The sequence below is a fragment of the Rhodotorula graminis genome (assembly GCF_001329695.1).
Source record: "Rhodotorula graminis WP1 unplaced genomic scaffold RHOBAscaffold_21, whole genome shotgun sequence".
Classification (NCBI taxonomy): domain Eukaryota; kingdom Fungi; phylum Basidiomycota; class Microbotryomycetes; order Sporidiobolales; family Sporidiobolaceae; genus Rhodotorula; species Rhodotorula graminis.
Window position 1 is genome coordinate 213,811 of NW_017264948.1, and position 13,563 is coordinate 227,373.

The following is a 13,563-nucleotide window of genomic DNA, read 5'->3' on the forward strand; positions in this document are numbered from 1 at the left end:
AGCTCTCTCTTCCCCCTCTCTCGACGCGGACAGTGCGAGAGATAGTGATGACAGTGTCCATAACAGCCCGAGCGCCTGCGCCCCTCGTCGTCGTCGTCGTCGTCGTCTAGTGATGGTGCCCCTCCCTCGCCTCCTTCTCGGCCACCTGGGCGAGCAGGCGCACCTGGTCCCCAACGTCCCTCAGGACGCCGAGCACGGTCCGGTTCCCCTCGACAAACTCCATCTTCTTGTACTCGAGGCCCTCGTGCTCGCCGAGGCGCACGCCGCGCCAGTACAGCCGCCCAGGGTCGGCCGCGCGCACCTCGAGCTGGGCGCGCTCGTCGGCGACCCACTGCTCGACGACGCGCGCGACGGCGCGGAACCGGAAGCGCGGCACGCGCGGGAACAGGTGGTGCGGCGTCTGGAAGTTGAGGCCGCCGTGGAGAAAGTCGAGGTAGGCTGGGCACGAGACGTCCATCGTCGTGCGCAGCTGGCGGTGCGGGTGCGACTCGAGGAGCTCGAGCGAGGCGCGAGGGAGCGGGCACTTGGTCGTGTCGAACGAGGGCGGCGTGATCGAGATGGGCTGCGAGAAGTGCGACAGGACGATCTGCAGGGTCCGCGAGAGAGAGAGAGAGAGAGAGAGCGTGAGTGTCGGTGCGGCGCCTTCTTGAGAAGGGGAGGAGGCGGGACGCACCTGCACGTGCAGCGGGCTCGTGACGGCAAAGCTGACGAGGAGGTACAGGAGCTTGAGCCGCTTGCTCGGGATGCCGCCGAGGACCCGGCCGCCGAACCAGGTCCAGAACGACGCGATGCCGACGAGCTCGAGCAGGCGCAGCTTGAAGAGCGGCGACTTGCGCGCCGGCCACCGCGACAGGAGGAAGCCGTACGACAGGGCAAACAGGTTGAACCGCGCGAAGCTCATGACGATGTAGTAGAGCTTGTGCCTGTCCGGGTGGGAGCGAGTAGGTCAGTTTCCCATCCGCTGCGACGCTCGCGAGTGCACGAGAGAGAAGCGGGACGCACTGATGCGGCAAGACCTTTTTCGCGAACGCGTCAAAGGCGAGGAGACGGTCGTAGTAGGTCGAGCGCAGGCCGTCGAGGAACCGAGTCGAGATGGCGAAGAACGGCAAGTGCTGGATGTCCGGGTCGTGCTCGGGCGCGTTGGTGACGACTGCGTGGGGGCCAAGAGTCAGTCTAGGAGCTCGCGGTGCGAGGCGAGAGAGGGAGGGAGACGCACGGTGGTGCACGTTGTGGTTGTCGCACCACCAGCCGATGCTGAGCCCGCCCATAAAGTCGGCGATCGCGACGCCCCACAGACGGTCGGTCCACCAGTCGCCGGTCAAGGCCGTGTGGCCCGTGTCGTGCGCGACGAACGTGATCTGGTGCCAGAAAGCGCCGAGGAAAGAGGCGGCGAGGACCCAGTCCCACGCGCCGCCGGACGCCTGCGCGCAGCGGTACGCCCAGACCGACAGGGCGGCGAGGGTCGAGTACATGACGAGCGAGGGCGCGTAGCCGGAGAGGAAGGGGGGAGGGGTATCGAGGCCGAGCGAGTGGATGCGGGCGTGGAGCTGCTTGTGCGACCGGCGCAGGTGGGCCTGGTACGCCGGCGTGAGCGGCAGGTCGGCGTACGCCTCGCGCGCCAGTGGCGGGTCGACCATGGCGGCCGTCAGGACGGGTGCAGCGCCGTCCTCCTCGCCCGACGCCGACGTGGCGGCGGACGGCGCTCCTCCTTGTGGCCGACGCGCCTTGGACGGCGACACGGGCGGGCTCGACGCCGTGACGGTGATCTTGGGGACGGGGATGGGCCACATGCCGAGCTGGATGGGCGGCACCATGTCGCGCCAGCCCTCGCCGAGCGTGTCGTCGTCGTCGTCGACGTCGACCCGGGCGACAGTCCAGCGGGCCATGCGCTCGGCGACGGTGCGGCCCGAGTGGTACGCCTCGATCTCGCAGCTCGCGTCGCGGCCGACGTAGTGGAGGATCGAGTGGTGGCCGCCCGGGTGCAGGTTGAGCCAGGCGTGAGGGACTCGGTACACGAGGGGAGGGTGGAGGACGAGGAGCTCGCCGCGCGTGATGCGCTCGGCGATGGCGGCGCGGCTCAGGACGGGGAGCGAGGCGTAGTTGGGCGGGAGGGGCACGCCTGGGCACGGCAGGCGAGCCGAGTCGCGCGACGAGGGCGGCTCTGAAGGCGACGAGGCGGTGGCGACCTTCGCCGAGGTTGGCGCAGGCGCAGGCGCGAGAGACGCGTCGGCCATGGCGGACAAGTTGCGGCGGTACTGCTGTGCGCCTTTCTGCCGGCTAGAAAGACGCGTCTGAGCGAGCGGGCGGGTGGTGGGAGCAGGGACGGCGTGTTCGCCGAGGGAGGAGCTCTACTCGTCCTTCGCCTCGTCGCACTCCTCACGCCGGACTGCCGCAGTGTGCGCAGCTGCACGAGCTTCCCGATGGCCAGCTGTCCCGAGTGGGCTCTGCGCCGCGCGAGGGTTGCTCGATGTGCTCTCGCTCCCTCCTCTGCACCCATCAACCGCGCTCCACAGCACGAAGACACCGTCAAGAGCTCGGGCGAGTGCGCCACTATCTCCCCAAGCACAGTGGCGGCGTGCTTGCGCGAGCGGCAGTCCCGCCTGAACCGGTCGCTCCCACCTCGTCCTCCTCGACCTCCTCGGCCCGCCGCTCGAGCGCAACGACGGCCGTCCTCCCCCACCCAGTCGCACTCTGATCTGAGCTTCCTCGTCTTGCGCGCCGGTCTATTATCTGCTTGAACCATTCTGCCGCCATCGACCGCGTGTGCCGTCGGGCGAGTTTGGCGCTAGTCCCCACCTCCGGCTTCCTCACAGATCGGACCGCCCACCCTACGCCGGCGGGCACTCGTCCGAGAACGACGAGCGGGGCCATCCTGCGGCTCTGCTTTGCTCTGCACCCTCTGCTTCTCGCCGCTACCGTGCCACCGCACGAGCGCGAACGATGCGCACGTCCACCTCGCTCGCTGGCGCGCTCGCCGGCCTCGCCTCCCTATCGACCCTCGCCTGCGCCTCGCCCATCACGCTCGCCGCGCGCAACAACGACGCCGCCGGGTCGCCGTCCGTCTCGATCAAGAACGGCACGGTCGAGGGCGTCTCGCTCCCGACCTTCTCGCAAGAAGGTCCGTCCCCCTCGTCTCTCTTCCTGTGCCTCACTCTTCCCGTGACTGACCCTCCTCCCTTCTTCCAGCCTTCCTCGGCATTCCCTTTGCCCAGCCACCCGTCGGTGACCTGCGCCTGCGCCGCCCGCACTCGCTCGAGAAGGGCTTCGAGGACGGGTCGTTCTCGGCCAAGAAGTACTCGCCCTTTGTGCGTCGCCCTTGACTCGCCTCCTCCTCTCTCCCCTGCACTCGAACTGACGCTCTGTAAGCGGCGCAGTGCCCGGGCATCGGCGCCGACGACTATGGTTACGAGTTGTCCGAGTGAGCCTCCCTTCCCCTCTCTGCGCCAAGGTCGAGCCGGCCGGGCTGCAGCGACCCTCTCTCGTCTCGCTCGCCGTCTGAGTGGGAGCTGATATCCTTCCACCACGTCCGCAGAGACTGCCTCACCGTCAACGTCCTTCGTCCTGCCGGCACCTCGGCCGACGACAAGCTCCCCGTCGGCTTCTGGATGTGAGTCTTTCCGTCGAGTCCTACGCGCCAATAGTGTACTGACGGACATGTCCAGATATGGAGGAGGTTTTGAAATGGGAGGCAATGCCGACATCCGGTACAACGGCAGCTACGCGGTCCAGCGCAGCGTCGAGATGGACAAGCCGATTGTGCGTCCTCTTCTTCCCCCTCTGCGTCCTCTCTTCGCTCCTCCTCTCGAGCCACACGAGCTCACTTCCTCTCAACGCCCCCCCAGATCTACGTCCAGGTCAACTACCGCGTCTCGTCGCTCGGCTTCCTCTCGTCCAACGAGCTTCGCGCCGAGGGCAACCTCAACCTCGGCCTGTACGACCAGCGCCTCGCGCTTCACTGGGTCAAGGAGAACATTGCCGCGTTCGGCGGTGACCCGGACAAGGTGACGATCTGGGGCGAGAGGTGCGTCCCGCGCACGTTCCTCCTTTTTTTTGAGAAGGTCGCCCCGATCGAGCCTGACGTTCGTGCCCCTGCAGCGCCGGCGCCATGTCGGTCAGCCACCAGCTCCTCGGCTGGGGTCTCGACTCGACCGACCTCTTCCGCGGCGCCATCCTCGAGTCGGGCTCGTCCTTCACCTCGTCGTTCGCCGACCCCGAGATCCTCCAGCCCCGGTTCGACGAGGTCGCCAAGAACGCCGGCTGCGGCGACGCCGACGACGTGCTCAAGTGCCTGCGCGGCGTCAGCCTCGACACGTTCAACTCGTCGGCGGCGGCGTACAGCTGGAGCCCGGTCGTGGATGGCGGCATCATCCCGGCGTTCCCGTCCGACATTGTCAAGAACGGCAGCTTTGTCAAGGTTCCTCTGCTCATCGGAGGTGCGCACGCCTCTCTCACTGTCTCCTCCGTCGACAGCGCGGCCCTGACTCGTCGTCCCCCTCGTCGTCGCCACGCCCCGCCTCGTTCATCCTCCTCTCTCGCCGCTCAGCCAACACGGACGAGGGCACCGCCTTTGGGTCGCGCGGCATCAACACGACCGAGCAACTCGCGGCCGACCTCGCGACGCGCTACTCGTCGATGCAGAACTCGAGCGTCGACAAGGTCCTCGAGCTGTACCCGAACGATCCACTGGTCGGGTGCCCTTACGGCAGCGGCGACGCCGTCCTCCCGAGCGGCCTCCAAGACAAGCGCAGCTTTTCGATCTATGGGTGCGTCCCTGTCCGACTCTCTCTCTCTCTCTCGCGACGAGGTGTCGCCGCCGAGGAGCGCACTGACCTTCTCAACTCGACCTCGCAGCGACTTGACCATGCATGCCGGCCGCCGCCGACTCGCCGAGCTCTACTCGGCAGCAGGCGCACCCGTCTACTCGTACCGCTTCGACCAGCCGGCCGAGAACGCGACCATCGAGACCGGGGTGCGTCCACGCCGCTCCTCCCTCGAGACGGTCCCGACTGACCCTTGCCGTCCTCCTCTCTCGCAGACGACGCACTTTGTCGAGGTCGCCTACGTCTTTGGCGTGCCGTACAAGACGGCCAACACGCTCGGCACGCGTCCGGGCGACGCCGAGCTGTCGCACCTCGTCATGTCGCAGTGGATCTCGTTCATCCACGACGGCACGCCCAACAACCACGGCAGTGCGTCCCTCTGTCTCTTTCCCCCCCCTCTCTCGCTGAGAGACCCTGACGAGCTTGCCCTCGCAGTCGCCGACGCGCCCGAGTGGCCCGACTACCGCACGTCGCCGAGCAACTACGTCTACCGCCGCCACGGCTCGGTCGTCGAGACGGACGACTACCGCAAGGAGGGCATCGCGTACATCAACCAGCTCGACTGGGAGATCCGGGTTTGAGCACGGAGGAGCGAGCGAGGGAGCGAGGGAGCGAGGAGGAGGACGAGGCGCTTTAAAGGTGCGAGGGGCGCAGGCGCCTCTCAATTCGCTCCGCGCAAACAGTCAGTTACTCACTCTGAACACGAGAGGCGAGCCTTTTGGCCGAGAGAGGGAAGTAGACCGCGAGCAAGAGCGCGAGCAGAGTGTCCTCGTCTCCCGCACGGACCGCTCGTCGTCGTCCTTCTCTCGAGGCGTCGCTAGCGCTCGCTCAGGACCTTGCGCAAGTCTCATCGGTGCTCTCGAGAACCTCTCGGAAGAGCTCAGACACAGAAAAGCTCGGTGCAGGGCTACTTCTCCTGCTCGCCCACCGTCTCTCCCCTCGCCTCGGCCTCGCGGTCCGCCTCGGTGACCTGCGACTGTGCGAGGACGCGCTTCTGCAGCCACGGGAAGCGCGACAGGTCGCCCTCCATGAGCCACCACAGGACGAGGATGATGACGGCGTTCGCAGCGACGAGGGCGCACGCGCCGGTCGCCGAGTTCTCGTACCTCGGCCCGTAGTCGCTGCGCCACAGCGACGGGCCGACGAGCCCGGAGAACTGCGAGATCGCGTTGTTGATCCCGATCCCGAGCGCGGCCGCCGACGTGCCGCGCAAGGCAGCGATGCGTCGAGGCCAAAGGCAGGCGTAGGCGGACGGGGCGGCGCCCGAGACGACGCAGGCGGCGGCGTACCGCACGCCGGCGGGCTCGACCGTGATCATGATGACGAGTGCGACGATGACGCCGAGAACCACTGCGCGAGAATGGAGGGTCAGCGAGAGGCTCGAGAGCGAGGAGAGCTCGAAAAAGAGGAGCAAGCCGTCGACGCACGACCGAGGGCGCAGAGAAAGGGGTTGACGTTGCGCTTGCGGATGAGGTAGGCTGAAAGGCAGCACATGAAGACGCCCGTCGCGGCAGGAGGGATCTGGAGAAGCTGCGTCCCGGCCGAATCCTGGAAGAAGGGACGAAAGTCAGCGGGCTCGAGAGCGACTAGAACGAAAAGAGCCGGGACGCACCGTGATGCCGAGGTCCTTGACGACAAAAGGAAGGACGGTCGAGATGCCCCAGGCGCCGACGGCGTAGCACGCCCAGAAGATTGAAAAGAAGAAGAAGGTCGGGTCGGCGAGCATGCGCAGGATCTGCTGCCCGTCGAACGTCTTGTCGGTCATCCTCGGAGCGTCGCGGTGCAGGTGGCTCAGAATATAGTCCTGCTCGAGAGGCGAGAGCCATTTGACGGTCTGTGGGCCGTGAGAAGGACGTGAGCGACCGTCTCGAGTTTAGGAAGGTCGAATTGAGCGCACCTGAGGAAAGTTGGGCAGGAGATACCACATGCCGACGCCGAGCAGGATCGTGACGAGGCCCTCGAGGATGAACAGGACTTGCCAGCCGTAGAGATGGGCGGACGAGTCGGCGAACGACACGGCGTAGGCGAACAGGCCCGAAACTGCTCGAGGACGAGGGTCAGTAAGGATCGAGTCGCGCTGTCGGACGTTCGACGTACATCCTCCGGACTGCGGAAGGACGGACCGAGTCAGTCTCTCGTTCGAGGGCGAAAAAATGGGGACGAGGACGCACGCTCGAGTTGGCCACGTAAAGGAAGAGGACGCGCGTGCTCATCTCCTTGGGCGTGTACCAGAACGAAAGGTGGTACAGCATGGCCGGGAAGAACCCTCTGCGGGCGAGGCAGGGCATGAGCAGGTCGTCAAAGCCGTCGTTCGCCGAGAGTGCGCCTCGCGAGCGAGACGTCGAGGACGGCAGCGCGACTCACCCCTCGAACAGGCCGAGCAATACGCGACACGTGATCAGACCGCCGTAGTTCTGAGGAGAACAGGCGAGTCAGTCGAGGAGTGACGGCGGGGAGGCAGGGACGTGCCTCGGGAGGAAAAGGGAGGAGAGCGAGAGACGCACAGAGACGGCGGCCATGCAGGCCATGACTGTGGGCGACGAGCGCCGTCAGGACAGTGCCCCAGGATACGAGACGAGCGAAAGGGTGGCTCACCTGCGCCCCAGCTGACCATGAGGCGGGCGAAAAAGAAGGAGGGCGTCGTCGACTTGGCAAAGAAGGTCGCGATCGGCTCCCTGCGGTGGATCGAGGGTCAGCGCTCGTCGACAGAGATGCTCGAGGGGACACTCACGCCGCCAGGTAGGTGTAGTAAAAAGCTGACACGACCCAGGACCACTGCTTGGCGTCGAGCGAGAGCACCTGCTTGAGCGAGTGGTGCGCCTCGCTGTTCATCGTGCCTGCGAGACAGTGCGGGAGCGATGTCAGCGCGTACTCGTCGTCAACATGGCTCTGCTGGAGCTACGCGAGCCTCGTCACCGAGACGAGGCTTCGGAAAAGGAGGAATCGCGGGAAGAGGGGAGCGAGGGACGAGTGAACGGTCGTGCTCACCTGCGTTCGAGATGTTGTTCAGGTCCATGCGCACAACGGCGTAGCAGACGCAGTAGACCGGCAGAAAATGAAGGTCGAGGCGACGCAGGAGGCGGTTCTTGTCGATGCTGGCGAATCGGTCCTCGTCGCCGCCGACCGACGCCTCGAGGCTCGCCGGACTGGCCGTCGGCCGTTCCTTGAGGTCTTCAGTCGAGGAGAGAGACATGTCGAGCTGGACAAGCTGCCGTCGAGAGCGCTCGAGATGCGGCGAGAGCGGAGCGAAAGAAGCGCGACTCGCAGCTTGGCCGCAGAGGGAGCCAGGTCTGAGGACTCGCAAGGCTCCGAGCAGGTGCTCGGTGAATCGGCAGCATGCCAACGAGCGCGGGAGCACGCAATGCGGCTCAGACGGGTGAGAGGAACGAGTCCAAGGGCCGGCTCGCACGAGCGTTCCGATTTGGACCAAGTCCGGACCTCAAGCTCGCGGTCGACCTGCAGCTGTGGCTGCTCTCGCGCCCGCCCGTCGTCACCGGCTGCTCTGGCAACCTCGCCAACGCACTTGCAGCTCGTCTGTTGCCACGCTCGGGGCACACGCGACCCCTCGGGTGAGCTGCCGGCGGCCCGCCTCTCCCCCGCTCTCGCGCCATCGCGACGTCGCCTGGTGCAACTGCCTGCGCACCTGGAGGCTTTCGAGCCGGCCGACAACTGCCCCAGGCTACATGTCGTGCTACGCTCGCCGCAGCTTGCTCGGCTCGGCACGAGGGCGGTGCTTGCTCGTCCGCCTTCCACCCTCACTGCGACAACGACCTCGACCACGACCATGCCGACCTCGGTGCTCGACATCCCGACCTGGCAGCGACCTGCACCGACGACCGAGAAACTCGACACCGTCCAACTCGCGTGCATCGACCTCGCCAAATGGCCCGACCGCAAGGAGGAGCTCGTCGAGGACCTTCGACACGCCGTGACCGACGTCGGCTTCTGGTGCGTCCCTCTTCTCACACACTCGTTCTCAGTCCCGGCGAGCTGACCCTCGCCCTCGCGCACGCAGGGCCATCGAGAACACGGGCATCACGGACGACGAGGTCGTGCGCCAAATGTCGATCGGCTCGGCCTTTCTCGACTTACCGCTCGACGAGAAGCGCAAGCACCCGTGCAACTTTGCCGAGGGCAAGTTCTTCGGCTACCGCGAGGGCGTGCGCATCATGGGCGACTCGGGCGTGGTCGACAACAGCGAGGCGTGCGTCCTCCCCTTTGCCGCCTTCTCGCCTCGACCCGTGCGTGCGCTAGACTGACCTGTCTTGTCCACACAGACTCTGTCTGCCCAAGGTGACGGCGTCCCTTGCGCAGGAATGGCCCGTCGAGTACGACTGGCTGCAGCCGTTCAAGCCCGAGATCGAGGCCTTCCAGTGCAAGGTCCACGAGCGCATCCTCGACCCGCTCCTGCGGCTCTTTGCTCTGCTCCTCGAGCTCCCCGAGGAATATTTCTCTGCGGTACGTCCCGCGCTCTCTGTGACTCTCGTCGATCGCTCGCGCAACTGACGCGCCTCGACCCGCTCGCAGCCGCACGCCTGGCACCGACCGAGCGAGGACCACCTGCGCTACGTGGGCGGCCTCATCCTCTCTATTGGCTCTTTCGTCGACGTCCTGACTTGGCTTTGCGCCGCTCGCAGATGCGCTACACGCCAAACTCGCGCGAGGTCGACGAGCAGCTCAAGGACAAGCAGTACCTGAACGGCCACACCGATTTTGGCCTCGTCACGTTGCTCTTTGCGCAAGTCGTCCAAGGGTGCGCTCGCATCTCTCTCCCTCTCTCTCTCTCTCTCTCTCTCTCTCTCTCTCTCTCTCTCTCTCTCTCTCTCTCGCTCATCATTTACCGCCGTCGCTCACCACTGCTTCCACTCGCAGCCTCCAGATCCTGACGGCCGACAACGAGTGGAAGCACGTTCCCTTTATTCCCGACAGCATCGTCGTCAACACTGCCGACATCCTGTCGTTCGCGACAGCCGGGTACCTCAAGTCGACGATCCACCGCGTCGTGCGACCTCCTGAGGACCAAGCGCGCGTGCGGCGCATGGGACTCTTCTACTTTAGTCGGTCCGTCGTCCCTCCTCCTCCTCTCCTACCGCCTGTATCTCCTCTTTCTCGGCGACCCCTACGCCGACTCGGCGTCGACCTGCCTCTCCCGCCGCCTCCCTCGCCCGCCGTCCTCCGCCCTTTCTAGCGCGGTAACTGACACTCGTCGCGCACACAGAGCAGCATGGGACTTTCCTGCCGGCGTCGTTGCGCCTTCACCTGTCCTCGAGCGCCTCGGCCTGTACAAGCCCGACGAGCAGCCGGTCGAGCCAGTCTCGGGCCTCGGTGCGTCCCCCCTCCTTCGCCTTCCTTGCCTCATCGCCTCACTGACTACTGAGCTCATCCGCAGAGTTTACCCGCGCTCGCGTCAAGCACAGCTGGGACCGGCCTGTGTACGCCGACGACGAGTTCAAGCGAGGTTTCTCGGTCGGCGGGCTCGCCGTCAAGACGGACTACGAGGCTGCGTCGTGAGTGTTGGACTGCAACTCGTTGTGCTCAGCGCCGAGTCGAGAGCTAGACGATTTCGCCGCGTCGAGAGAGGCTTGTACAGAAAGCGCTCGCCGAAGCTGAGTCGCCGTCGTCGCGCACGGTCCCTCATCTCGACCTGTGCCCGCCCGCGCTCGCTTTTTGCTGGCAGCGCTGCAGACGTGCTCTCAGTGAGCTGTGCGCGGGTCGGCCGGGCACACGAAAAAGGCGAGCGACTGCTCACGATGGCGCCTTCGGCACGCCGGGCCGGCGGACGAGGAGAGTCGACCCCCCTCGCTCTCTCGACCTACCGCGCCAGAGCCAGTGCGCAGCTCTGAGTACTCGCGGCGCAAGCTCTCGACCCGCCTGCACCCGCGACCCGACCACCACAGCGCGACCCGCGACCTCGACCTCGCCTCATCAGCTCGAACGAGATGGGGTTCCTCACCTCGACACCACCACGTCGAGTGCGCGTCGTGATTGTCGGAGGCGGCATCTGTGCGTCCTCCACTCCCCCTGGCCCCCTCCCGAGATGAGCCGAGCTGACTCTTTGCACCCCGCTCCTCAGCCGGCATCGCGCAAGCTGTGCGCCTGCAGGACCAGCTCGGCAACAAGGTCGACCTCGCCATCTATGAGCGAGCGAGCGAGGTCGGCGGCGTCTGGCGCGACTCTACCTGGCCCGGCACGGCGTGCGTCGCTCGCCCTTCCCCCTCCCTGCCCCAGTTCCGCGCGAGCTGACCCTCCTCGCGCCCGCACCCGCAGCGTCGACGTCCCGATCCACCTGTACTGCCTCTACTCGCACCTCAACCCGGGCTTCTCGTCCAAGTGGGCAGGGCGCGACGAGGTCCTCGCGTACTGGAAGCGCATCGTCCGCCGGCACCGTCTCGAGCGCTCGTTCACGTTCGACACCGAGTTCGTCAGCTCGCGGTGGGACTCGCTCGCGCAGCAGCACACGGTCACGTTCCGCAACGTCAAGTCGGACGAGACGTTCGACGTCGTCGCCGACGTCCTCATCGCCGCGACGGGCGCGCTCAACAAGCCGATCGTGCCCCACGTGCCGGGCAAGGACAAGTTCAAGGGCGTCCAGTGGCACTCGTCGCGGTGGCGCAACGACGTGCCTCTCGAGGGCAAGCGCATCGCGATCGTCGGCAGCGGCTCGAGCGGTATCCAGTGCGTCCTCTGCTCTCCCTCTTCCCCTCGCCGTCGACCTCGACCCTCTCTCCCTCTTCCCCTCGCCGTCAAGCTCGACCGGACCCTGACCCTCTCGCGCACACAGGGTCATCCCCAACATCTGCGCCATCCCGGGCATCGAGATCATGCAGTTCATCCGCTCGCCGGGCTACTACCGGCCCAAGCACAATTTCGAGTACCCGCTGTGGAAGCGCCTCCTGTTCCGCATCCCGGGCGTCCTGCGCCTGTACCGGTGGACAATCTTTTACGAGTACGACAAGGCCATCTTGTCGCGAGGTACGGGCACGTGGTCGTCCGACTTGCGCGAGAGCTCGGCCAAGGTGTGTCGCGCTCCCTCTTCCTCGTCGTGCCCTCTCGCCCCAGACCTGACTCTGGCTCTCGCCGCACACAGGGTATCATCGACTACATGAAGTCGCAGGCGCCCGAGAAGTACTGGGACGCCATCATCCCCAAATACCGTGCGTCGTCTCGTCGTTCCCTTTCCTCCCCTCGGGCAACGACGCGAGCAGGCCTATCAGTCGCACTGACCCTCTGGTACTCTCCCCCCCGCAGCCATGCACTGCAAACGCGTCGCGTACGACGCCGGGTGGTTGGCGTCGTTGCAGCGCGACAACGTCGACTTGACGACGTCGCCGATCGTCGCCGTCGACGAGACGGGCATCCTGACGGCCGACGGGCGCCACCACGCCGTAGACTACATCGCGTGGGCGACCGGGTTCGAGGTGTCCGAGACGGGCGTCGGGCTCAACAAGGGCGTGTACGGCGAGGACGGCAAGGAGCTGCGCGAGACGTGGAAGGCGCACGGCGGCGCGTTTGGGTACCTCGGCGTCGCCGTCCCCGGCGTGCCCAACTACTTTGCCGTGCTCGGGCCCAACGCGATCGCCATGTCGTGGGGCTACTCGCTCGGCGCGAATGTGCGTCCCCCCTCGCACTCCCTCTCTTTCTCGGTCCTCGACTCGACGCCGCGACCTCGTTCCTGACCTTCCTGCGTCCCCTCTTTGCAGACCGAGTTCATCGCGCGCCTCGTCCGAGGCATCTACGACCACGAGCTGTCGTCGATCGTCGTCAAGGAGTCGGCCGTGGACGCGTTCAACGCCGAGCTGAACCGGCGCCTCGGCCAGACGTCGCTCGCGTCGGCCGAGTGCGGCTCGTCGTGGTACAAGGACCCCGAGACGAACAAGCTCGTTGCGCCGGCGCCGTGGAACGCTAGTGCGTGCTCTCTCTCTCTCTGTCTCTGTCTCCCTTTCTCTCTCCCTCCCTCTCCCTCGTCCTCTCCCTCGCCCTCTTCTACATCCCTCTCGTCGCCTTTATCGAGCACTCACTGACTTGAACTCGCACCTCGTCGTCCCTCTCTCTCCCGCAGCCGAGCTCTGGACGCGCAATCGCAAGATCAAGTGGGAGGACTTCCGCTGCAGGCGCTTCTCCTCCCCTCTTTCCTCCCACTCCTCTTCTTCCTCCTCTCTCTCCCCCTCAAGCAGCACCAGCACCACGTCCCTCTCCCCCTCTTCCTCCCTCGCCTCCTCCTCCTCCCCCGCCAAGCCCCTCATCGTCGACCTGCGCACGCCCCGCTCCTGGACCCCCTGGGCCCTCGGCGCCGACTGGCTCGCGGCAAGCCTCGCTCGGTGGCTCGAGCGCCTCATGACCGAGGTCAAGCCCGGGCGCGAGCCGGGCGAGGGAGAGGCGGTGCGGGGTAGAGCGGTAGACGTCGAGGCGTGAACGCGAGGAGGAGGTTAGAGGGGGGGGGGAAGGGAGGGCGTGCAGCGCAGGTTGTTCGTGCTGGGTGCGGGGTCTGGCAAGGAGGGAGCGAAAGAGAGAGAGAGAGAGAGCGCGCGCCGAGAGAGCGTGAGCGAGAAACAATGACAGACCTCTCGAGCTCGAGCGAGAGGCGAGGCTCGTGCGCGCGGGACGAGGACTTTCCTCCCTCCCTCGCTCTCTTTTTCTCTCTCTCGCACCCTCTTTGTCCTCACGCCGACGCACAGAGACGAGACAGGAAAAGCGTCCGTTGCAGGTGGCACTAGAGGAGGAGGAGGAAGAGCGAGAGAGAGGG

General features: G+C 66.2%; 5 protein-coding genes across 5 annotated transcripts; 3 read left to right on the top strand and 2 right to left on the bottom strand.

Annotated features, from left to right (window-relative positions):
• Nucleotides 1-40: 40 nt before the first annotated feature.
• Nucleotides 41-2,234, bottom strand: RHOBADRAFT_49074 (uncharacterized protein; the record flags this gene model as incomplete). The annotated part of the gene is made up of 5 exons (XM_018415222.1): nt 41-586; nt 674-923; nt 1,003-1,150; nt 1,217-2,076; nt 2,128-2,234. The coding sequence occupies 5 exons, from the start codon at nt 2,232-2,234 to the stop codon at nt 107-109; spliced, it is 1,845 nt and encodes a 614-aa protein (XP_018267612.1). The 3' UTR covers nt 41-106.
• A 706-nt stretch (nt 2,235-2,940) lies between these two features.
• On the top strand, nt 2,941-5,401 carry RHOBADRAFT_47745 (uncharacterized protein; the record flags this gene model as incomplete). Its single annotated transcript, XM_018415043.1, has 11 exons — nt 2,941-3,118; nt 3,187-3,305; nt 3,375-3,418; nt 3,533-3,607; nt 3,663-3,756; nt 3,843-4,021; nt 4,096-4,433; nt 4,544-4,763; nt 4,852-4,969; nt 5,036-5,189; nt 5,256-5,401. 11 exons carry the CDS (start codon nt 2,941-2,943, stop codon nt 5,399-5,401), a joined length of 1,665 nt encoding a protein of 554 aa, XP_018267613.1.
• Nucleotides 5,402-5,701: 300 nt separating this feature from the next.
• Nucleotides 5,702-8,013, bottom strand: RHOBADRAFT_56601 (uncharacterized protein; the record flags this gene model as incomplete). The annotated part of the gene is made up of 11 exons (XM_018418428.1): nt 5,702-6,170; nt 6,248-6,368; nt 6,433-6,654; nt 6,718-6,860; nt 6,918-6,927; nt 6,992-7,088; nt 7,185-7,234; nt 7,325-7,350; nt 7,416-7,495; nt 7,552-7,657; nt 7,809-8,013. The coding sequence occupies 11 exons, from the start codon at nt 8,011-8,013 to the stop codon at nt 5,728-5,730; spliced, it is 1,503 nt and encodes a 500-aa protein (XP_018267614.1). The 3' UTR covers nt 5,702-5,727.
• Nucleotides 8,014-8,572: 559 nt separating this feature from the next.
• Nucleotides 8,573-10,363, top strand: RHOBADRAFT_30985 (uncharacterized protein). Its single transcript, XM_018412937.1, has 8 exons — nt 8,573-8,768; nt 8,836-9,024; nt 9,098-9,278; nt 9,348-9,389; nt 9,458-9,573; nt 9,693-9,881; nt 10,039-10,145; nt 10,210-10,363. The coding sequence occupies exons 1-8, from the start codon at nt 8,605-8,607 to the stop codon at nt 10,329-10,331; spliced, it is 1,110 nt and encodes a 369-aa protein (XP_018267615.1). The 5' UTR covers nt 8,573-8,604; the 3' UTR covers nt 10,332-10,363.
• Nucleotides 10,364-10,895: 532 nt separating this feature from the next.
• RHOBADRAFT_19371 (uncharacterized protein) lies at nt 10,896-12,496 on the top strand (the record flags this gene model as incomplete). The annotated part of the gene is made up of 5 exons (XM_018412487.1): nt 10,896-11,014; nt 11,088-11,495; nt 11,602-11,836; nt 11,908-11,974; nt 12,069-12,496. Coding segments are annotated over 5 exons (1,257 nt in total), but the record flags the coding sequence as incomplete, so codon positions are not given.
• Between the last annotated feature and the right edge of the window lie 1,067 nt (nt 12,497-13,563).

Excerpts from the sequence above, each read along its gene's own strand:
- RHOBADRAFT_30985 (XM_018412937.1), top strand. The coding sequence starts at position 8,605 with ATGCCGACCTCGGTGCTCGACATCCCGACCTGGCAGCGACCTGCACCG. Across the intron at positions 9,025-9,097 it reads GTGGTCGACAACAGCGAGGC|ACTCTGTCTGCCCAAGGTGA; the intron begins GTGCGTCCTCCC and ends TTGTCCACACAG. Across the intron at positions 10,146-10,209 it reads CGAGCCAGTCTCGGGCCTCG|AGTTTACCCGCGCTCGCGTC; the intron begins GTGCGTCCCCCC and ends GCTCATCCGCAG.